The sequence below is a fragment of the Magnolia sinica genome, chromosome 15, assembly GCF_029962835.1.
Source record: "Magnolia sinica isolate HGM2019 chromosome 15, MsV1, whole genome shotgun sequence".
Taxonomy (NCBI): domain Eukaryota; kingdom Viridiplantae; phylum Streptophyta; class Magnoliopsida; order Magnoliales; family Magnoliaceae; genus Magnolia; species Magnolia sinica.
The window spans coordinates 75,661,346-75,685,947 of NC_080587.1; the positions used below are offsets into that span (position 1 = coordinate 75,661,346).

At 38.6% G+C, this 24,602-nt stretch overlaps 1 protein-coding gene across 2 annotated transcripts; it reads left to right on the plus strand.

Annotated features, from left to right (window-relative positions):
• The first annotated feature begins 11,892 nt into the window (after positions 1–11,892).
• LOC131227199 (anaphase-promoting complex subunit 6-like) lies at positions 11,893–23,158 on the plus strand. Of its 2 annotated transcripts, XR_009162100.1 has the most exons (5): positions 11,893–12,614; positions 13,296–13,331; positions 15,318–15,450; positions 21,990–22,135; positions 22,838–23,158. XR_009162100.1 is itself a non-coding variant. In XM_058222953.1 (3 exons), the coding sequence occupies exons 1-3, from the start codon at positions 12,474–12,476 to the stop codon at positions 13,754–13,756; spliced, it is 258 nt and encodes an 85-aa protein (XP_058078936.1). In that variant the 5' UTR covers positions 11,893–12,473; the 3' UTR covers positions 13,757–13,988. The 2 variants fall into 2 exon arrangements, 1 of the variants encoding a protein (XP_058078936.1); XM_058222953.1 differs by lacking the exons at positions 15,318–15,450; positions 21,990–22,135; positions 22,838–23,158 and adding an exon at positions 13,676–13,988.
• The last annotated feature ends 1,444 nt before the right edge of the window (positions 23,159–24,602 follow it).

Consider the following 24,602-nt stretch of genomic DNA (forward strand, 5'->3'; position numbering starts at 1 on the left):
CTTTTGGGCTTTTCTATGAACCATATGGTCCATACATACCATATGGCTGTATTCAAAACCTCATATGGTTGATACATACAAATTCCTAGTGTTATTTGACCTCTTTAATTCCTTAGACTTTTATAGCACATTTGAGACAATTCAGGGGTATGTATGGGTCAATAGGCTTTAAAGCCTTGGCATCATGGTTATATACAGAGATGCGTATGAAATTTTAGGGCATGCTATTGAAACAAATTCAAGTGATTGCAATTTCTCTCTCTTTTAGTTTCCTGAGATGGGATTCTAAATCCTATCAAAGTGATTCATGTAGGAACCCCTTTGCGAGAATCCTTACCGTTTCATGTGGTGTGATTCCACAAACAGACACACACATCTCATTTTGCCCAATGATTTTAACTGATAATCTTCAATAATTTTCTGAAGTAGATGTACCTGGCTGCTAATTTGTAGTTGTGAATTGAACCAATGCTATAAGAGCAACCACTTGTTTTTGGAGATCATTGATGACTTGGTCTCTTGGGTCTTCGGTCTACCATAGTGATGCTGGGAGGAAAATTGGTAGGATCATTCTTCCCTTCAATATGAGCAGAATTTGCAGCAGCAATTTCATGGCTTGGATGAAGATGGAGATTTAAATCTCAATATTGCTCCTTAAGAAATCTGCATTTTCTGCAATGAGTGAGTTGGAGTATATCTTTATTATTAGAAGAACATGGCAGATGGCTCTGTCCCTTTCTAGATCCACTCACTGTAAAGGTTCTAGAGTCTACTGCTATAATCATAGTTAGCAGAACTCCTTTCTAAACATAACTTTGAGAAATACTCGTATAATTGCTTTTAAATTTAAAAGTTTGTATATTTCAGAAGATCTTTTTTTTTTCCTGTGAAAACTGAACAATACTCATTTTTCAGGAAAAAGAAAAAAGTAGAAATGTGTAGGGTAAACTGGACATGATTTTTTGAAATATGATCCATCCACATGATTGCCTATCAAGTCAACTGTCCTGGTGAGCTTAAACAAGTGTTGTGTATTGATTTTTTGATGCACCTGTCAAAATAGCGGCCTCTTTCCTTAAACAATGTAACTGCTAGGGCTTCTTTCTCTAGGATCCTGACATTGTTGTTTGCTTTGAGAATGGGTGTTTACTAAGCGGAGATACATTGCCCAACAATGGGGCATACATGATTCAATCATCAGATAAAAAAAGAGAGCACATATGCAATTGAAAGACAGAGATGCCCTATGCCTTGGGGCCATACATTACTTTCTTATGTTGTTAGAAATCCAATACACAACGGAGGATAGAAGAAAACGATCAGATCTATCGGGTTCAAGGCTCGACTTGAATAGTCGATTTCTCAAGGTAGATTTGCTACCTTTTTCTGGAAATTCCAGCAAGTGCAAACGAAGGAAATCTGTAAATTGTCTTCAGGATATAATGAACTCTCAATCCAATTTTCAACACGAAAATTTGCACATTTAAGTGTTGAACAGATCTCTAGTTTTGACACCGATATGCCTAAAGACGTTCAGAAAAAACTTAGTAAGAGATTAGATCGAGAGTAATTGCACGGAAGATAATATAATGTTAAGAATTAAGAGTCTATTCTTCTGGATTATAGTATCCAGGATTTATATCAACTAAAAGATTATGGATTTCTTCTTGAAGAGGTGCTAAAGAGCCTCTTCAAGAAATCCATACCCATTCACGGTAAACAATTGCCTTTTCATGAAAGGACAAGACTCTATGTCATATGGCAGTTATTTCTGTACCCATTCAGACAGGAGCAGTTATCCAACAGGAAAAACTAAATCCACATAAGCGACACATGGCATAGGTGCCATATGTACAATCATGTTACAATTATTCTTAATCAACAAAGGTCATAAAATCATCAGGATAAACCCTTGTTTAATTCCAATTGTACCATGGCCAAAAAAGTTTGAACCATGTGCCTGCGAACGTGTGAAGTGCTAAGTGTGCCTAATAAAGCGCCCAAGCAGCCCTACAGCCCACGCCACGCGTGGGCGGACGGTGCAAAGGAGATTTGAACCTTGGTTGCATAAGCAAAAACCTCTTCGCTTACCGACTGGCTATACACACTATTTATGGAAAGTTTAAATAATTAATATATTTATTTACTTTCTAGAAATAACTTTTATTTTTGAAATTTATTTTTATCTAAAAAACACAACACATGTCATATCCTATAATAAAAATTTTACAAACATAATGCCTATGTATAATTGCTGGAAGAAGGCTAATATGCTAATGATTTTTTAATGCATTTTAGGCCTTTTTGATTCATGGATCTCTCTTCAGTGTTCTTTTGTGCTAATTGTTATTTTTTCCCTCTCAGGTTTTATCCCTATCATTATGCTCCTTTTGCTTCTAATCTCAATGATCTGGATCAGTTGAGCATAAGCTTTGAACTCGGTTCTCCATTCAAACCATTCAATCAGCTGATGGGGGTTTTTCTTGCTGCAAGGTCAAATTTTACTTGGAGTTATTATGCACGATTGATCATAGTCGTTCAATTTCTAATTAATTTGGAGCTTGTTCTAGTTGATTAGCCTAAATTAGATTTTTAGTGAACATGTTGAGAAACTCATTTCTATTGATTTTTTTTTTTTTTGAGTAAAAAACTTAACTCAGTTGAGTTGATTTTTTCATGAGTTGTTATTTTTGTTAGCTAATGGATTTTATAATCCATTATTTATCATCATTATTATAGCCTTGTCTTTGAAAGTTGCCAATTACAAGCACTTTCATCTCTCTTTCTTTCTTGTTGGCCTACTTTTAATCAGTTGTACTATTTTGTGTTTTTTTTTTTTTTTTTGTAAATGGGCAGTATTGAAATCACTGAATGGTGATTTCACACGACCTTTGTTGAGGTTATGCCTTTGGATTTTTTTAATTGGTTTTTCATATAAAAAGTTATTTTTCTCTAAGATTCTTGAATTTGTTAGTTTGGGGTTTTCTCTGAAAATTTTTGTTGTGTTTTGTGTTTACTTTCATTTTGTCTTCTAGTGGCCATCTTTTTCTCTTGGTTCTTGCATGTTTTGTACAGGGGTTTCAGGTTTTGATTTATTTTTATTTTTATTTTCTTAAAGTTGTGGGCTTTTGGATATTTGATGGGTTTCCAGACATTTTGGAGAGTAGTCATAACCAATATTCAAATTATCTTCGATATTATCTTTATCTCCAGCTCAGCGATACCGATAACACTGGTAGCGATACCGATAACGCTGGTAGTATCGAAAATTCCATGTATTAGCAATGTATCACCAATGTATCAATATTGTCAATGTAATCGCCAATATTTTTAACTATGTAAATTATAGGTGCTGTATTGCTAATGCATAAATATCATCAATGTATTGCCAATATTTTCGACCATTTAATTTTAGGTAATGCTTGTATCATAAGTGTATTGACGATATTTCAATAATATCGGCAACGTATTGATATTATCAAATTTTTGTTTATTATAAAAAAATTACTTCAATTTTTTTTTTCATGGGCACATAGTTGTATGTAGTGTTCAATTTATCATGGATAGTGGGTGTTACCATTAAAAACTGCAATGGCATGACTATACGCCAAATGCCAAACAAAACATGACTTGAACTCAGATAAAAAGAAAACTAAATGTTCACACAAGACAACACATAACAACCAGGCCAAATAACTAAGCCTGAACATACCTATCACCCTGGATCCCTTTTTCAACCGTTGAAAGTAAATCTTAGAGGAATCCAACCCTCAGAATTTCCAAGAAAACCCAAATGACGCTTCAATCACAACTCGTGGATCTTTCAGGGCATTTGATCATACAGTTTGATAGCAAAACATCTAATGTATGAACACTAAGAAGGTTGAACGGCTCGGATCGAAAAATACCAACGCAATAGGGTCAACATAAGATGCATGTACACTATAAGTGCAAGTACACGACGTGCGCCAGACCATCGGTCAGTCAAACAAGTGCTGACCCGTTGAAAAAAATGAAGTTTTCCTCCGTCTCCACCAAACGGCGGGCTGGACCGAGCTATTTGGACACGTTATGGCCCACAATAGACCAGCATATGAAGAATCCAAACCGACCATTAAGTAGGGGAGGTCCGGAAGACTAAATTCATATGGTAGAAAGGGTACCATGAACACGTACATGTTCTCCTTCAAAGCCAATCACAAACGGTCAGCTGCATCTCCCGGAAATAAAGCCATTACAAGACTCTCCACGTCAGCGATCCGCATCCACCATCCTCTCTAAATCCCGGCCATCCCTGGGAGTGAAAATCCGGGTCTTCCAACCCATTACCGGAAATGAACAGGCAGCCACCTGAAGAAGCAAATGGCGCTGGGAACTTTCCTTCTTTGGAAACCCCAGCTGGTTTAATCCAGACCTTCTACCAGGACACGTGGGATCATCTACATCGCACCCTCTAGGGCAGCACCGTCTGTAAACCGAGAATAGCTATTCTCGCGAGATAACCGCATGAGGCGGAAGATCCCCTGCGGTGTGGTGAAACACCAATGAAAAACCTAAAAAATGGACCCTAACGTGATCAAGGGTCCCATCTGATCCATTTAAATGGATCTGATCATGGGAATATACCGTAGATGAAAACTTCTCATTGCCACCCTCATCATCTTTCCCTCATTGCCACCCTCATCATCTTTCCCGTATACACGTGGGACCCACCATCAGAGCATGGCCCCACTGTAAATTTAAAAAAAAAAAACTGCTTTTCTGATGGACCATGGCAGCAGAAGCCCACCCCCAGAGTCAGATGGACCCCATGCACAACAGCTTTTCAAAGACAGTCGTTTCAAGGGCCGTTTCATCTCAGCCGTTGGCAGGTTCGTGCGGGCTCTCCCTCTCGGCTATAAAAGCCGTTGGGGTGCCTTGGGTTTCGTACCAAAGAGAGAACAACAGAGAAAGAGAGAGAGGGAAAGAGAGTGTGAGAATTGTGGGTGTAAGCCTGGTGCCGCACTGCACCGAGTCGAGCCGTTCGAATCGGATCGAATCGGGTCAGTGCAGCCCGTAGTCACCACTGAGAGAGAGAGAGTGAAGGAGAGAAGCACAGAGAGTGGCAGTGAGGTTGTGAGAAAGAAGAAAACCAGGAAGAAGAGAGGAAGGATTGGTGCAAGCTTGGTGCTGCACTGTGTCGACCCGGCTCTTCCAAACTGAGTCGAACCAGTGCGGTCCAGCAGCATCTCTGAGCGTGAGAAGGAGCCAGGTAACATCAAACACCCCAACTCCATTATCCACTTCGATTTCCGGTTACAACAGACCATGTAAGGGCTGAGTTTGGGCCAAAACCAGGCCAGGTAACGGCTGCGATATGGGCTGTTACCTGGGCTGAATGAGATAGTCAGCAAGGCCGTGGTTTGAAGTTGAATGAGGTCTACAGCTGGGCCTCGAATTGAAACAAAAACTAGCCTTCAACAGGGCCGAAAACGGCTTCCCGTCAGACGATGGAAATCAGGCTGGGGACGACCACATTTTGGGTCATGTAGCTGGACCTCAATCATCCCTCAGCTGGTCCAACAATGACCACATTTTGGCCTGTGGGGTGGACTGAAAATAAGGGCTGGAAGAAGTGCTGAGGCCAATCAGTGTGCTGGGCTGAAACTAACTCACGTTTGGGTTGAAATCAGCCTCAGAAAAGAGGGCTGAAATCAGGCCTAGTTTCAGCTAGAAGGTGGACCAAGATCAGGGCCAAGATCGGTCTTAGGTGTGGGCTGAAACCAGACCACAGTTTGGGCTGGAGTCCATCCAAAAAGTGGGCTAGACTAGTCCTTCTATGGGACTGTGTGCTGGGTTGAAAACCGGCCAGTAAAGGGGACCGAGAGCTGGGCTCAAAGCAGCGTCCAAGATTGGGCCAGACTTGGGTCGTGGAGTGGGCCAAGTGCAACCTTGGGTTGGGTCTAGAACCTGGGTCAAGTGAAGCCCACGACCTGGGCTGTGGTCTGGACCAAGCCCAACTACAAACAGGGGTCACGCCCAGTCCAGGTCTTCGTGGCCCTCACCATGTATTGCAGTGGGCCGCACCTGGGATGCAATCCTGTGGGCCCCATCTCAATAGGCCGCACCAAAGATTAAAATCCTAGTGAGCTAGCCTCACTGCATTGCTGGTCCAGCCCTATTCCATTTGGGCCACCTGAATGGGCCATATTCTCTCTAACCAGATGATTTTAACAGTGGAAGTACTAGACCGAGGGGGTTACAATGTCTCACCTCCATTATGGTCAAATTTCTACATATATCATTGCAATCCGGTTCAACCAACTGCCCAAAGCTCTCTAACATGTTATTAACTGGGATTGCTAGAACTGCTACCTAAAATTCCCAATAAATTTCGCAGTTGATGTTTGCCAACTGCAATTTGGAATCAGAAGAAAGGGAAGAGTGACCCTAGCGATGGATTTCGGTGGAGTTCCAAGCAAATCAGTCATGAGATCCAATTAATGCACCACATTCTTTCCAGGGAACAATGGTTTCCCTATAAGAATTTCTGCAACACTACACCAAAATCGCTAATCGGAAACGGCCATATTTGTGGTTCAGACACTACACTAAAATCGGTAATCGGTAATCGTTGCTGAGATGCTGTTGTAGGCTTTTTCTTGATTAGAAATCATGTAAGATTTTCATTTACAAGTTGCATATTTATTTGGGAACATGTGACTCTACTTTGGATGATTGAAATCACACTGATTAAATACTCCTAACCATTCTATTGGATGATTCTTATAGAAGGGAAAATGAATTAAATAAGATCCATCAAAGTTCCTCTGTATGTCCTTTTCCCCCCCCCTAAAAGACCTTCAATCCAAGGGTTACCATTGATCTTGGAGTTCCAATAAGCCCAAACCACCCAAAAAAGAAAAAATTGCATACCCTTCCAACAAAGCCACCTTCAACAGCCTTCATCTGAGTTGGTGGACCTGCCAGCCTGTACCAACAAACAACAGGCATTATGATAAACCAAAGATCCAGGAAATATCATATAGAGGATTAAGACAAATGAAGACTTGCCAAACATCAGCAAAAACAAGATGTCAAAGACAAATACATAGCTGAATGAAGCCAAAACAAACTTACCATTGCACAAATACATAGCTGAATGATTTTTTTTATTTTATTTTTTATTTTTATTTTTATTTTTGTTTCTTTCATTATAGCTCTCTTTCTTTTTAGAAGTTCATATAAAATCAAAACCATCATGGAATTCAGTTTCTTTTATAAGCTCTTCTTGCTATACTTAAACTTTCTTTTTATCTTTTTTTGGAGGTTCAGATTGAATCAAAACCATATGAGTCTCAATCTTTTCTTTGCAATTTATAGTTGTGCAAATATGACAAGTTGGATTTACAATTTGTATGATTCACTATGAATTCTAAATAACCCAACAGATATAGACTGATTTTTTTTTTCTTTTATTCTAAATCAGGTACAACTTTATACGTATCAAGCATGAGATCCTTCTTGCATTTAATAGGTTCTGCGCCCGTTTAATTATCTGTTCCTTCTCTTTTTTCTTTTTTTCTTTTTTGGACTTGGTGTTGTTTTCCAGATTTTTAGGGGCCTAGCATATATTCAACGTGTACCTGGGGTTTGTCCTAGGGATGTGAAGCCTCAAAATCTTCTGCTATGTGTTTTCTTTATTAGGGATGTTTACTGAATTTGTTCTGTTTGGGAACTACAACTGTTTATCTTACTTGGTGAATTTTTGTGCAGGTGGATCCTCTCACCCACCAGGTCAAGCTTTATGATTTTGGAAGTGCAAAATTCTGGTACATGCGCACCTTTGTGGTTTTTACGGTGTACTTTCATGCTTAATACCTGACCAGTGGGAATATATCAAGTTCTGCATATCATCACAAGGGGAAAGCGAACATATCATTTTAGACTTTTAGTCGCATATTTGTTTCTCGATTTTGGCTCTTAAATATGTGTTTGTAGTTATTATAACAGATCAAGGGAGAAGCAAACATATCATACATTTGCTCTCGCTACTACCGGGCTCTAGAGCTTATATTTGCAGTGACCGAATATACTACGTCAATTGATATATGGTGTAACGCCCCGTACTTTTCAATACTCGGGTGTTACCATGGAAATCTAATTTAACTTATACGTGTGTGAGAACACATGTAACGTAGTCATACAGTGATTCTCAATCTATCCATCTCGACCGTCTAGTACAACCTTGATTCATCTATCAGGTCATCTGGCAATTGAGTCTCGAGGACAAAAATTATCTCATCATGAAATTTGCATTGATTTTTAGGAACTCACTGTCCCTGGGATCTCAATCGCCTTAATAGGCCAATTAAACCATACATCATGAGTTTCAGGACCCGAATTAGTGAATTCACCGTTCATTAGACTCACAACATTCTACTAATTAATTTAACGATCAGTCTTCCTAAGTCGACCATTGAATTATAAAATCTGACCATAAATTGCTCCAACAATAGAGATGCCTGAGGTTGGATAGATGGCTCAACGTTGACGGCCATGATCAAAGGCAAATCATACAAATAAATGACAAATGAATAAGCATCCATGTGTACATATAGTAACAATAAGTAGTGTATGAGTACAAATAATATTATGAGTGTCTAATAAATAAATTAGTTGGACCTGAACACACCAAAGAGCGTAGAGTCTCTTGTTCGTCGATATTAAAATCAGGATCGATCCAACCGTAGAGTCATGGACACCCTACTATTTAACCGGACTAGGTTATCGCGTCTTTAGACTGTCATGGACCTTTACTTAATTGCCCAAACCCTTTGTATACTTGATAATTCAAATTTAGGATTAATCTAACCATAAATCAACCAAGTAAAATCAATTAATGACTTGATCATTCAGTGCTAAGTAAAATAAATAAATAAACCAATAGGAATATTAACAATAACATTAATTGATATTTTACTAAGAAAAATATAGAAAATGCTACCTGAACATTCCTAGTCATTACTATGACCATCAATGGACTCCTAGTATTGAATTAGGACTCCTTTAGACCGTTGATTTTTTATAGTATGGCAATCTGACCGTTAGAGCAATAGAAATCGACGTTTATAGACTATAGTTCATTGATATGGCCCACCTGAGCTTTACATTCGTCTCATATTTGGTCAGAGGCTCTGATTGGACCCAAAAATTGGAACGGTCGGATTAGATTTTCTAAAAACATCATGATGGGCCCCACATTGGTGCGTGTGTGCATCAGGGGAGGTGCACCAGCCGTGTACTGGACTAAAGAAGCCGGTCAAACCGGATTTGACCGAAAGTTTCTAAAAGAAGGAAGTTTCTTGTTTCTTTTTCAGTCCCTCGCTCAGCGCTTTTGAACGGCCAAGCAACCGTTCATCTATTCAAGTTGTGGCCCACCTCCACTACCACTTAAATGATTCAAACCTTCCATCTGATAGATAGCCCACGTTCAACATAAATCTAACACTTTCGCAGCGCGAAACCTACGAGTATGCACACAGTTTCCGGATGAACTGGGCTGGTGTGCAAGTACAGTTGTGTTTCCAGCCACTTCTAAATCAAACCATTGTGATTTATATGGGCCACCTTGTGACGATCCAAGCCGTTCAAATTGTAGGCCTATCAAATCCATTTGGTATGGTGGGCCCAATATAAATGCATGCATACGTGTGTGTGCTGAAATCCGGCCCAAAAACTCCCTCACACTACCCGTTCCCAAAATGGAAACTATCCCCACCACCTTCTCCCGCCAGATGTTGTTATCCGTGTGAGGATTTCTCCTCCAATTACAGCTCTCTGTGTGAGACGAACCCAAACCATCCATTCACGGTTTTCCAGTGGAAAACCGACGCCAAAACCGTGTTCCCATAGCGGTTTTTAGAAACCGGACACCTAAATCATATCCAGACCATCCACTTCCATCCAACGGTCCGAAAAAGCTAGGTTTTGATATAAATAGGAACGTGAAGGACCGAGCAACAGTAACCTCTCTCACCTTCTTGCGGCAACATGAAGGAAACCATCTGTTTCTTCCTCCCTTCGAAACTACCACCCAAACCCTCTTAGAGCTTAGAAAGAGCCCATCCATAAGCCTTCTAGGACCCATATGGACTGTCTGAAAGAAGCAGTGTTTTCAAATACTCCATTAATGGCGTGTCATCTTCTCCACCGCTCAAAACCGAGTCGAAATCGGTTCGGGCGCATATGGAGACGTCCCTGGTGTTGGAGGAAGTAGATGAAAAGCAAATGGAAGAAGAAAGAAGAGAGAACGGGAGAGAGTAAGCTCAAGCTGGTGCCGCACTGCACCAGGCAACTCAGCGCGACTGAGTTGCTGCTGAACTTGGACCCACTGGCGCGACTCAGTCTAGCCACTGAGTCAATGACCCGTCCCTGGTCGTCCAACGGCGTGGCTGGACATGCAGCAGAGATGGGAAGAAGAAAAGAGACAGTGAGAGGAGGTTCGAGTCAGGCTTAGTTGCTGCCCAGCGAACCGGACCGAGCTGCGTCTGGGTCCAGGCGTTGCTGGTCGATACAGGAGAGAGAGAGAGAGAGAGAGAGAGAGAGAGAGAGAGAGAGAGAGAGAGAGAGAGAGAGAGAGAGTTGATGTTTTTGTTCTTTTTTTTTTTTTTTGGTGCTGTGTTTATTTATAAAGCAAATAGTTATATGTATCTGGATCTTCTGTTCATGCAGATGAGAAGATAGAAGGTCTCCGACAAGATTTGCAGTTGAAAACCAGGTAACCAGATGTTTCTTTTACTTGGAATCAACGATACTAGTACCCATAAGAAGTCTGTTTTTATTTTTATGGAACCGAAGCTGCAGTGTTCTTCTAAACATTAAATCTTCTAGTTTTGACAATGTGTTTGTCGATTATGCTTGTAAATGAATCAGTATCTGACTCATTCAAGTAATTCAAAAAAAAGAAAGAGTTGATGATGGCATGATGCCATTCCTATGGAAGTTATTCCATGTAAGATTCTTCATGGATCATTTGTGTCTCTGTATCAGTTGTAATTTAAGCTTTTGTTTCATTTATTCATTTTGATGGAGAGAGTGATAAGGATGTGTCTAAACTTGTGTCTGATTTTGAGGCATACTTGTCCTAGTCTGGTTTATATTAAAGGTTATAGCTGTAGAGCATAACAATGATACTTAAATACCATCTTCTATGCATTCATGGTAATGAGTGGGTCTTCTTTGTGAGAATGAGATTGCCCAGAGTTGTGCTGCATGTTCAGCGAGCAATGTGAGCTATTGGATGCACAATGGTTTTGTTACTGTCAACAATGGAAAAATGCCCAAGTCACTAGTGAATTTTCTCACAATTCGTGAGGTAAGTAACAAAATGTATGTGTTTGGGAAACGTTCTCATTTCGTAATTTGAGTTTATTTTGAGTCGAACATCTTTGGAATCTTTTCTGCATTCTTTCTTGCTAGAATTGTTTCGGCCATAACCAATTAATTGTGCTGTAGGTCTTCAAGCTGTACCATCCATTGGCCTTGAGAGATTTCTTGATCAGTACAACCTACCAGTAGATTAAGGTCTATTTGGTTGACGTTCATCTGGCCAAGCTGACAAACAACATTCTTATCAATGAATTGGTTGATGCACCGTTGAATTCTTGATAGAAAACACATAAAAGGGATATTCAGAACCTTTCCTTGAAATCCCTCATAGAACCTTCCAGTCTTGCCATTTCCATCATTTTACTTGGAGCCTCAACTACCACCACAAGGAGGAAAGGATATATCCCCTTGCTTAGACCCTGGAATGCCCAAAGTATCCTTTTCGATGAAGGACCTTTGTGAAATTACGTCTAAAAACTTCAAACTTTCTTGAATTTATGGGCTGTTCATTTCCCTTTTTAATCTACTTCTTAAATCTACTTATGGCAATCAGCAACCCGATTTTCCACAACTTCATCAAACCATGGGGCTTCTTGAAAGGAGGATTCTGACCTTTTGGAAGTCCCAAACTCACCCGCTGAATCTGCTCCATCCATCATACATACATAGAAGCATGCACTTTTTAAAACTTCACGCATCTTGCTGAACATGTCATGATATATCCTTACTGTTGTAATTGCAGATTTGTAAACTGTATTAATAGCATTAATCGCCATTATCATTCTGTGGACTCTCAGCGTAAAAACTTCAGTCATGGCTACTGCTTTGTGTTAAAGCTATTGAATTATTACAGAATGAGTAAGCTAATAGCATTAATTGCCATTTTCATTCTATGGACTCTCAGCTTAAAAACTTCAGTGGTGGCTACTGCTATGCGTTAAAGCTATTGAATTATTACAGAATGAGTTGAAGTTGACTGGGGGCTTTTTTCATTTTTGTTCTGGTGTTATTCATATAATGGACGCTCCTTGTAGGAACTATTGGTTACCACGCAGCATGACTAATTGTGGAATTTGAATGAAGTTCATATTTCATTAGCCTTGATGCCAAAAACTAAAAAGGAAAAAAATCTGTTGTCTGTCAGGATGTACAATGAGACCTTCTCATATTATGAGAAGGCACTTGCCCTTTCGACCAGGAGTTTGAGCACCTATGCAGGTCTGGCGTACACTCATCATTTGCAGGTAATAATACTCTTTAAGCCTTGGAATCTTTTTGGTCTTTCCAATTATTTCCTTTGTGTAAAGCAAAAGTTTTTTCTTCTTCTTTTAATAGCATTGTAGAAACAATATTTGAAGCATTTACTAAGTGAAAAACTACAAAACTGGTTCTGAGGAATGCACTTGGGGTTAATGCAGTCCGTATGCATTTGGTACCTTTTGCAGTCTCCAAATTATAATAGTTTTGTTGGCATATATCTCTTTAGTGTTTAAGCATCAAATAGGTCAATGAGTGTGTATGGTTTGATAATCCCGACGTTATGCCAACCGTATTGAGCAGAAGAGACTTTCATAACTTTCTAATAAGAGCTTATGCGAGTGGCATCCAACTGATCAAGCCTCACTCCTGGAGGGAGGTGTTTCAGTTTTGTTGTTCCCTGCTTTTGTACTTAAGCTGGTTTTGCAATATTGAGTGCCAGATATCAGCAACACCAATCTATATATTCTTTTTAGTGCATTTGGGTATTTACGCCTTTTGTGATGGATGCAATGTGTTATGCCCTTTTCTCTCTGGATGAATCCAAATTCTGAAGGGCTTCTTACTCTTGCCTTTGTACCTAGAAAGCATTTATCTCTCAAGTGTAGAGGAATTCCACTTCAGTCCAATAATTCCAATGTCTTGATGATTGTTGTTTCCCTTTTCAGGATAATTTCAATTCTGCAATTACATATTACCATAAGGTCAGATACTACTAGCCATTTTTGTTGCTATTGCATTGCTTGAAATTTGCACGTTAGTTTAAATTGTATAATCCATGGAATCAAACAGAATATGATCAAATTTCCTTCCTCTGTTATAGGGGAACTCCAATTTATGCATTCTATCATTTCAGCTAATAGTATTTGTTCCTTTTATCATCATCATCGTCATCATCTTGAACTGCAAGTTATTATTTAGTTTTTCCTTTTCCATTTGGCAGAAAATAAATTAATTAAGTCAATGTAACTTTGAATTTTTTTGCCCGATTTTGTTTTGCACTTCACAATTGAGCAGTATTTAAAAGCTTTGTTGGTTTTGCAATCAGGCTTTGTGGTTGAAACCCGATGATCAGTTTTGCACAGAGATGCTAACTTTGGCGCTTGTGGATGAATGTTGCCGTGGTTGAAACCCGATGATCTTTTTTATCCAAACAGTTCTCTTACTTTTTTCCAATGTAAAGCCTTTAGCACAATCTACAACTATATTATAAATCGTGAATCGTAGGATTTGTAAACTTTTGGTCAAGCAAAGCTAAAAATAGAAGAGAACAATTATGATTTGAATCCGAATCTAGATTTGAATCCTAAATTGTAGGATTCATCTAGAAAGGGATTCAAGGTGGGATTCAAATCATTTTGCTTAAGGGCCAGTTTAGGTAGCTGGCTTAATTGGTATTATGGTGGATGGGATTCTCTAATCCCTGATGTGACGGATGGAGTGGTGTTTAGATGGCCTCCGTCTCTCGGCATATTAAGAGGGATTGGCACGTTAGATGGAGTCGGTGGGATTTTGAAATCAAAATCCCACTGAGATACGCGGCTTATCGATTTAAGATGTTTTTTCCTGTACTGGGGCCCACAGCGAATGTATGCGGCTTATCCACGCCGTCCATCTGTTTTTCCAGCTAATTTGAGGCATTGAGTCAAAACTTGAAGCATATCAAAAGCTCTACTGGACCATACCATAGGAAAGAGTGAGAATAATGATTCCCACTGTTGAATTCTTCCTAGGACCCACAGTGAGATTTATTTGTCATCCAAAGTATTCATAAGATCTCAAAGACATAAAAGAAAGGATATATATATATATCAGATAGATCAAAAACTTTTGTACCCTAAAAAATACTTCTGATTCCTACTGTCCATCCCATGTAATCCACCGTAATTCACGTGGCCAAACAGGCCCTAAGATTTGACTCAAATTGTAAATAGTAGGATTTTGACAACTATGATAAATGGTCTATTGACTCTATCATGTATTTTTTAGTCTCTTCACAATGAAAATCCATACTCTTCATTGACATGGGATGTTGTCCCTATTGTTTTCTATGGTGTGGTTTATTTAAGCTTGGATTTTTTTAGGTAGTATCTCAAAATGAGCTAGCAAAATAGATGGATGATGTAGATATAAAACACATGCATTAGGGTAGGCCCCATAGCACCCAACACATCATGCACCACAGTTGGGAATTAGGTGGGGCCCAACCTCACCCAAGAAGGTGTGGCCCTTATCGTGGGTCTGCATTAGGGTGGGCTCCACAGCACCTAACACATCATGCACCACAGTTGGAGATTAGATGTGGCCCCAGCCTTACCCAAGAAGGTGTGACCCTCACCATGGGACCCACCTTGATGCATATATTATATACCCACACCGTCCATATATTTTGCCAGGTTTCGGGGCAAGTCGATACAAAAAATGAAGCAGATCCATTTCTCGGGTGTATCATACAATAGGAAACAGTGGTGATTGAACTTTAATGGGCTAAGATGATACTTGTTTGTTTTCCTTCATCCAGATTAATATGATCTTATGCATAGGTTGGATGATAAATAAACATTAAGAAACATTACACTAGGCTTTAGGAAGTCTTTAATGATAGGGCGTTCAAATTGAAGTTGCTTGTTAGGAAAACTTTGTTTATGCCTTACCTCAAAATCTTTTTTCATAACCTGATATTGGTGCAGGTACACTTACAAGTTGGGGCATAGGTTATTCAATGGTTTGTACATTTGGAGTTAGACATATCACTTCGAAGCATCTCCTTATCTTGGACAGGATTCTTTATAGCGTGTAGTAATTTTTCGTGACATGGGAAAGGTAGGAACTCTCTTGGAAACCTTTCTCATGCACATAGATTGATGGTTTTGCATGCCTTATTCCTCTCCTTTCATTTCCATGAAACAATCCTTATTTTTATTTATTTATTTATTTATACTGTTTTTTTTAAAAGGGTAAATAGTATAAAACTAGGTTGAACATTCACATCTAGTGGACCAACCAAATCCTCTCACAGAGGTGCAATATTTATGTCCAAAAAATAGAAGAAAAAAGCAAAAAGAATATCCAACAATGTAACAGCATTATCTCAGTAGGAAAAGAATCTCACAGGATGTCTAATGGTGCATACTTTCTGACTAGCTTTCAGGGCTTTGGAGACACCGAGAGGTATGGGTATCAATTCATCTTTTAGGTTAATAACTTTTAAATAGCAACATTTATCTCTTTCTCATATCCAACAACCTCTACCTTGTGGCGTTTTATAGTGAGAAAAGATATACTGCATGTAACCAAACAGTAAGAGTCTGATTGCAAAATCAAAAGCATAGCAATTTAGGGACTTCTCAAGACCATAATGATGTATGACAACAAAATATTACATTAACGTAGCTTAATATGAAAACAATAAGGCATACGAAATGAATTAAACTGTAAAAATCAAGCACTAAAGCAATAGAACTTAATGTTCTTGAAAAAAAAAATTTATAATTTTTCCTGATAATGTGTCCTTTTTAAAAAAATGTTATGAAGAGTCTAATACAATGAAACAATAATTTTTTTTTGTAAAGTTTATGAAACATGAGATATAAATTTAAAGTAAAAGAAAAAAAACACTAACTCGATATCGAATGCACTGTCAATGACATGATAATTCGTGATGATTTGTCCATCTTTTAGCAATACCCATCTTGCCCCAAACCTTGATTGCCGTGTGTTCTTGGATGTCGAAGTATGTTGCATTAGTAAAAAAAGTAAATAATCAATAACCTACACAGTTACCAAAGCATTATGGGATCCTTTGCTAACTGTGTGGGTTTTTTATTATTTGTTTTTTTTACTAAGGTAAGATACTTCGATATTGAAGAACACATGGCGATGAAGGTTCGTGCCAAGATGCGTATTACGCAAAGATGGACATATCGTCACGAATTATCGTGTCATTGACGGTGCATTAGATATCGAGTTGGTGTTTTTTTTCTTTTACTTTAAATTTATATCTAATGTTTTAAAAATTTTACAAAAAAAAATATATTTATTGTTTCATTGTATTAGATCGTTTATAATTTTTTTTTTAAAAAGGACACATTGTTAGGAAAAATTATGATTTTTTTTCAAGAACATTAAGTTTTATTACTTTGGTGCTTAATTTTTAAAGTTTGATTCATTTCATATGCCTTATTGTTTTCGTATTGGGCTACCTTAATGTAATATTTTTCTGTCATACATTATTATGGTCTTGAGGAGTTTATAAAATGCTATACTTTTGATTTTGCAATCAAACTCTTATTGTTTGGTTATGTACAGTATATCTTTTTCCAGCATAAAACGCCAAAAGACAAATGTTGTTGGATATGAGAAAGAGATAGATGTTGCTGTTTTACAAGTTGTTGACTTAAAAGATAAATTGATACCTATACCTCTCGGTATCTCCGAAGGCCTGAAAGCTGGTTAGAAAATATTCACCATTAGACATCCTGTGAGTTTCTTTTCCTTCTAAGATAATGTTGTTACATTGTTGGATATTCTTTTTGATTTTTTACTTGTATTTTTAGGACATAAATATTGTACCTTCGTGAGAGGATTTGGTTAGACCACTAGATGTGAATGTTCAACCTAGTTTTATACTATTTACACTTTTTTTTTTCTTTTTTAAAATGTTACTTGTATAGATGATTTCAGCCTCTCATCATCATTGTTGTCATTGTAATCATCATCATTGTCATCGTTTAAGCCTCATCCCAATTAATTGTGGTTGGCTACATGAATCTTGTTCCACCATGCCACTCTATCAAGAGCAAGGCCTTAGCTAGACAATAGGTGATCAAGTTATTTCTTACTACCTCAATCCACACCCTCCTAGGCCTTCATTTCATCCTTTTAAAGCCTTCAACCTGCACCAAGTCAATCTTAGCTAGCATGGTTCTTAGTCTTCATCGCACATGATTAAATCATCTAAGTCTAATTACCTGTCTCTTATTACCTACAAGTGCTACTCCTAAGTTTTCTCAAATGCAGTCATTTATAATTCTGTCATTCCTTGTCCCGCCATGCATCCATCTCAACATCTTAATTTCAGTTACACTTATCGTAAAACATGTTGTTCTTTAATCGCCTAACATACTATCGCATAAAGCATGGCTGGTCGTATAACCATCCTATAAAAATTTCCTTTCAAGTTAAGTGCTACATGGTGATCACATAAAACTCCAGAGAAACATCCATTTCTTCCACCTAGCTTGAACAGGCAACATCCTTTTCAATCTCTCCACACTCATGCATTATATCCCCACTCTCCATGATTTGGTGCTTTCTCTCCATTTTTTTTTTTTCGTCAATTGTGATCCATAATAACATTCCCATTACTGGAATGGGGAAAGACTTCAATGTTACATTCAGCTGCATTCGCTCCAACTGACATGCAAGGACAGTGGTGTCTTCCTCTACATTCCCCAACCCAGCCTGCATCATATCCATGGACATCTAAAACCCTACACCCTGCTTCAATGCACCATCCCTACCACCAACTTCTTCTGCAAGTCTCCTGATACATGTCCCTGGGCCAAATGCCCTGCATAGGTTCTTTGGACCGCAATTCAATTTGATTAAATCCAGCTCTGACACCTTGCCTAACTGAAGAATCCTCCCCTGCTTCCGATTTCTTCCCATCGTGAGAGGAACTCAACCCTTCCATCCCTACATGACCATCCCTAGCATCAGAAACAAATGCATCATTTTTTTGTAATGCCTTGCTGCTCACTAGATACCTGATGAGAAGGCACCCCTCTACCAGAATTAGTAAAAGAGTTCTCCAACTGTTGAGAAGGGAGAGCAGTTTCTGTACAAGGCCAGGTGCTGCCCAACACAACTGGAAAATTTTCCTGCTGATAGCTATTAAAAGGCACCGAGTTAGGAGCAAAATTCTGCCCCTGAGAGTGACTAGCTGACTCCTGAAGCCCGGAGCCGACCTGAAGACCATCAATGTTGCTCTCAGAGACTGGAATCTGTTCTGCATTCCTTGAATCTTCCCTCCCACAACAGAAACATCTAGATGCTTACTGAATTCCTAGCCGCTGGACAGCTGCATCGATAGGCACTGCCCCTGTTCATAATTTTCCACATGAAGATGGTTCCAACGACCATATAATGCAATCTTCCCTATCCGAAATCTGAACATTCTTGCTCCGAATATTATGTAGAATAGATGCCAGAACTGATTCCTTAATTATATCAAAGTTCCATAACCCATCCTATAACATGAAGTCTAAGACTAAAGCATTTCGGAGGTGCCGGGGAATGTGAACCCCAGGAGCCGCAGCTAGCAATCCAGCCCCGATCCAATTCTGAGTCCAGAAATTTATCACTCCTCTTCCCACCAACCATCTAGAGTTTTGTATTGTAGCCGGGAGATTCCGAGCCATGTCTTTCTAAAGTTTTAACCCAGTAGAGCTACCCTGCCTTCTCAGAATTTAGCAAGGTACTTAGAGCCAAAGAATTTTGCCCAAAGCAAGTTGCCCGGCAAAAGCTTCTAGCACATATTGATTTGGAAGCTCTGCATAACCTCCACCAAACTTCTAACCCCAAGGCCACCTTCTAAGGTTGGAAGACATAACTTTGCCCACTGAACCGAAGGAATCTGAGGCTCCTCTCCATAGGTTTGAGATCTGCCTCTCTTCGTGTCTCTTTTTCTGTCTTTCAGATTTCAGGCATGCTATCTGTTTGATGAAATGGCTAGATTTCATGCATTCTATCTGTTTGATGAAATGGCATGTTAACTTTTTGATGAAATGGCATGTTAACTTTTTAATGAAATGGCACGTTATCTATTTGATTAAATGGCATGATAGAAAGTATGTTTGAATGACTGCAAAACTATGCCATTTGTGCATTTAAAGAGCCACCATCATTTTTTAGTTTGAAGAACTTTTTTTTTAAAGGTTGGGAATGCATATAATCCATGCTCCTGTACCATTTCATCATGCTTCCTTCTTTTTTTTTTTTTTCAAACAAGCATGAAATTGTATCATAAGATAAAAACTGCTAGAGCATCTGTGATCAGCTCTGCTGCACTGAGACCTGCAAAATGCTCCTATACCATTTCATCATGCTTCCTTTGGCTTGATGGTCTATGAATTTATAGTAGTCAAGTGGCCAAGCTGAGGTCTCTCCAAGCCTGGATACCTGCGTGGTAAAACATAGGCATGATCCCAGTCCAACCATTGATGGACTGAAACAGATAGGCCAGAGCCCAGTCCAAATAATGAAGGTCGTCCAAGGCAAGCAAGCCTAACCTAGTTTGGGTGATGATGGGCCAAAACAAACAGACCCACGCCCGAGCTTAACACCCACTCACATTTATACAATATATGGAATATTTATTACGTATATATGCCTGATTGGTCATATGCAGTGGCTCAAAATAGGCTAATTCAATTATAAGTTGAGCTAGATATTTATAAAAGGTATGAAATATATATATGAACTGCATTGTATGTGTAGGATATACTAAAAAATAGTCCTCCATAACTGCCATTGGGTCTGTTACGCCAACCCAAGCCTCACCCAAAACCAGGCTAGATATGAAGCTTAAGGGGCAAACCCACCTGAGGGGTAGCTCCACTTGCATTCCTAACCAAGGCTTCCTTATCTTTAATGGTTGTTCTGTGGCCATCTGATCCCCTACTATGGATACTTTTTTTTTTTTGGTGGGGGTTATTGTTTGTTTTGGTTTTATTATGAGTGGACTTGGCTATTCGTCTTTCTTATAAATATATCAACCAAATAACTTATTTCCAAATTCTAATATTTCTACCCTTATTTTAATGTGTCAATCAAGTATGACCCGAATTTTTTTGTGGGGCCTGCCAGAAAGTTGTAATTTTTTTATCAACAAAGTTACAGATGTTACACTCCTACCTTTATCCCATTTTTTTTTTCTAATGTGTCAACCAAATAAAAATTAGGCAATCCATAAGTCTGCTAATTCAGGACTGACTAATTTTGTGATTTGTAACCTCCTAGATTAGAAAGTCCTAGGATCAAAACAACCCCTTAATTTAAATAGGTTACTACAAGTCCTACACACGTATGTGAGTATTAGGGGCTATCTGGGAATATAGTGTTTTTCACTATTTGCTTTATAAAAGAATAGATGTGAATCATGAATATTATTATTTATTTATTTTGAAAATGTAGCCTTTTGATTTCTTCTCTAAAAGCTAATCTAAGAGCATTTCTATGATAATGTGAGACAAATATTATTATTGATTATTAACATTTAAATGAATATTGACCGTTAACCTTTCAACATTTTCATTGTTTACTATAGAAAGGATTTTCCATTTCCATGTTGAGATGTCACCCTCTTCACATAGGCCTAACAATTCATGTACATAGACACATTGGCCCATAATTTTCATATGAGAAACTCAAGTATTTTTCCTTAGGTGAAACATCTCTTTCTGTGAGAGTAAAACAATAATCTCTCTTGAGAAAACAACCCTGTAATACATGCATTTATGGATTAAGTGCTGCCCATGCATCTCAGTAAATTTAAAAATCATAACCATCTAATTAGGGCCCCTTAAATTTGAACAATTTTATTTTTAACTGTCCACTTAGTCTCTAATTGGATGACTAGGATGGATCAGTGTGATTTTCCATCTATAACTGGTCGACAATAGCCATACTATGGGGTGGTCTGACCATACATGGAGAACATGATTGACTTGCATGCCATGTAGGAGCTGACTCACCACCATCATTTTAAAAATGGTGCTATACATGCATAGGAGTCTAGCTAACCCATGGTTATCATGGTTTGGATTAACATTTCTGTTATAATCTAATCATCATGGCAACGTAACCATATGTTGTTTATGGTAATGATTCATGTATCAATGCTGATTATTAATGATCAGATGTACCGGTTGCATGTTATGATAAAGTCAATTGTTCCACGCATGGTGGGCCCCATGAAAAGTAAAAGCTATTTAAAGACTAAACTCCAATGATAGTCATAGATGCACTCTATAGTTCAACATATTGATAGTCTGCATGTTTTTTCTAGTTACTCTATATGTTGTTTGGTTTGGTTTTTGTAATTTTGAATGAATTTTGTACTCTATATTTGAACATATTAGGCGTCATTTGGTCGTCACAAGCCAAATGGAGCCTAAGCCCCTTTTTAACTCCGCCAATGCAACTCCTTGCATTGCCGGTCCCAAGCCCGGGTAAAGGAGGAGGGAGAATGGGCGTCAAGGTGAATTGTGTACTTTTCTTTCATTTTCTGAGAGAAACTTTTTTAAAATGCTTGAACGCTCAATTAAAAAAATGCACGTTTGTTGGTTGTTGCTGAACAGAGGGAACATTTGGATGCTGGCACAAAATTGCTGAGGTTGTTGTGGCACGAAAGGGCACTGCTGGTCCGGGATCATTTGTGAATTGAATGGCGGAGCTCCAAACAATCAGATGTCAATGGTCAGTCTACTGTTCAGCTCCAAACAAGGTATGACTATGTGGCTTGTTGGTGGTCCATTTGTTTGGAGTAATTTGTTGGTGGTCCAAATAATCCTCATTTTTTTCATATTATACTTTGAAATGATATGACAAAATGGATGGACCACATGAACTGTCCATTTAGCTAGGTCCTGGTGGGGGTAGTACCCAATCTATGTGGGCTGCATTGCTGATCCAACCCTAGTCTCCCATTTGTAAATCAGGCTGGTGGAAGCCACCACATGAATTAGAAGGTTTATGGGATGGCTGTTCACTGGCACCAACTATAGAAGCGGATTGGCAGGTGTACCACACACCACCAAAGTGGTGAGAATCATTCTCCCAACTGCTATATTTTAGTGTTGTTCATTAAGATTTGGATGTGAATCATTTTTGAGATGGTACCTGTAACTATGGGAATCTGTACAGTGGTTATGAGATGAATAAAGCTGTGTTGAACTCAGCTCTCTTCAATGACGGGAATGCATGTGGGGCATGTTTTCAGATTGTATGTAACTTATCACAGGAACCTCAATGATGTTTGAATGGCATATCGATTAAAACTGTTGTACGTGCATGCACTTGTGTTATATGATCTGAAATTTCATTGTCCATGTTTCTAACTGGAGGATCTGGGGCCTTATCTATGTTTTTGTAAACCTGGTTTATCTTGAATCATCCATGTGACAGCATGTTTTGTTATTTTTGGCAGATTGTGCCCTGTTGTGTTCTCGAGGGCTTAAAAAGGTTAGTCAAGATATGGAGCAAGTGCACCTTTGGTCAAATTGCTACCAGTACCTAGTCTTGTCATTCCAGGAGGCTCTTGACTGGTGGTTCCTCATTCTCGGAAAATTCCTTCTGATTTCCTTTGTCAACTGCACTTAGCTGCCAATTGCTCTTACATGATCATCACGCAAGACCTAATGCAACTTTATTCTTAAACTGGTGTTGGATCTCTACAGCACTCCAAGTATGATCTTTATCGACATTTTTTTTCCAGCATGCAGTAATTTGTTGTTGTTGTTAATCTGCTCTGACACTCAAAAATGATTAGGTCAGGAGTGAGGTCAAGAGTGCTTGACATTCTGGAAACATTAGGGTAACGTTCTACGTCACGAACTTCTTGAATTTCTATTTTCTCCAAGTATGAGATTTGTGATTGACTTCTTGTGTAATACCAACTTTGTTTTGCTTTCTAAAATTTTCCAGGGTTGAAGTCTGCAAGTTGGCAAGGTCCTTTTTCATTTAGTAGTAGATGTAACCCTTGCATTTCTGCCATGCAGACTTAGCAGCAGTTGTCTGATTCCATTCATTGTTCCTGATGAAATGAGGTTAGCATGATGAATTGTCAGAGAACCTAAACTCGAAAGAAGTTATATAAGATCCATGAAGACCTTGTGTGACAAGACCTTGATCATTGGGTTTTTATTGACTAGTGAGCGAAGGCATCTTTGCAGGCTGGAAATACTTTCTGTTTTGGTGGTTCCAGGATTGGAGGCAAGATGCATTGCATTCTGACAGCGCTGATATCATTTAAATCAGATCACAGCCTTGGAGATGTGATTCAAGAGTTATTAGTAAAGGGAGATTGAGCTCAAAATGCACATTCAGCGACTGTCTTGAGTTAAATGAATGTACATCTATTTTGCGTAATTTTGGTTTTGTCGGGCAGGTTGCTATTAAAAGAATAAAGAGAAAGTACTACTCTTGGGAGGAGTGTAAGAATCTTAGAGAAGTAAAGGTAAATATTGATGGTCTTTTCTGCCCTAGTTGTTGAGATTATTTGTTCGTGTTTGTCAGGTGACGATGGCCTTCACTGTTTTGGCAGTCCTTACGGAAGATGAACCATCCCAACATTGTGAAGCTGAAGGAGGTTATCAGAGAAAATGATGTTTTGTACTTCATTTTTTAGTATATGGTGTGTTTTTCTGAAGAGATCACTATATTGTTATCCTTAATTCATTATGTGATGTTTAATTTTGAGCATTTTCTTTGTATTTGTTTCAGGAGTGCAACCTTTATCAGCTCCTGAAAGATAGGGGAAAACCTTTTTCAGAGATTGAAGTCAGGAACTGGTGCTTCCAAGTATTTCAAGCTCTTGCTTACATACACCAGTGTGGATAATTCTACCGTGATCTTGAGCCAGGTTACAAATATGCATTTCCTTTTGGTATTTCTTTCTGGTTGATATGAATCTGGGATGTGCTGGTAATTCTGTTTAATCGCATTGAAATCAATAAATAACACTAGGTTAAATGAAAACTATGAGGGTCAGATTGAGCATGATCTTACACTGATTTTCTCCTCATCTGTTATTATGTCTTGGCTTCAAATAGGCTTGAGCAGCTGCGGATGTTGTCAATCCCATCGACATGTGTTCCAACAATTCGAACAGCTTTGGATGCAGCAGGTTTCCCTAACGTGTCTATCATGTCGTGTACTGCTAAGTAATTCTTTTGCCATTTCCTTATGATTAG

Bases quoted from the DNA above. Each gene is read 5' to 3' on its own strand.
- LOC131227199 (XM_058222953.1), top strand. From the start codon at position 12,474: ATGCCAAAAACTAAAAAGGAAAAAAATCTGTTGTCTGTCAGGATGTAC. The intron at 12,615-13,295 runs GTAATAATACTC...TTCCCTTTTCAG, and splicing joins CGTACACTCATCATTTGCAG to GATAATTTCAATTCTGCAAT. The intron at 13,332-13,675 runs GTCAGATACTAC...TTTTGCAATCAG, and splicing joins CAATTACATATTACCATAAG to GCTTTGTGGTTGAAACCCGA.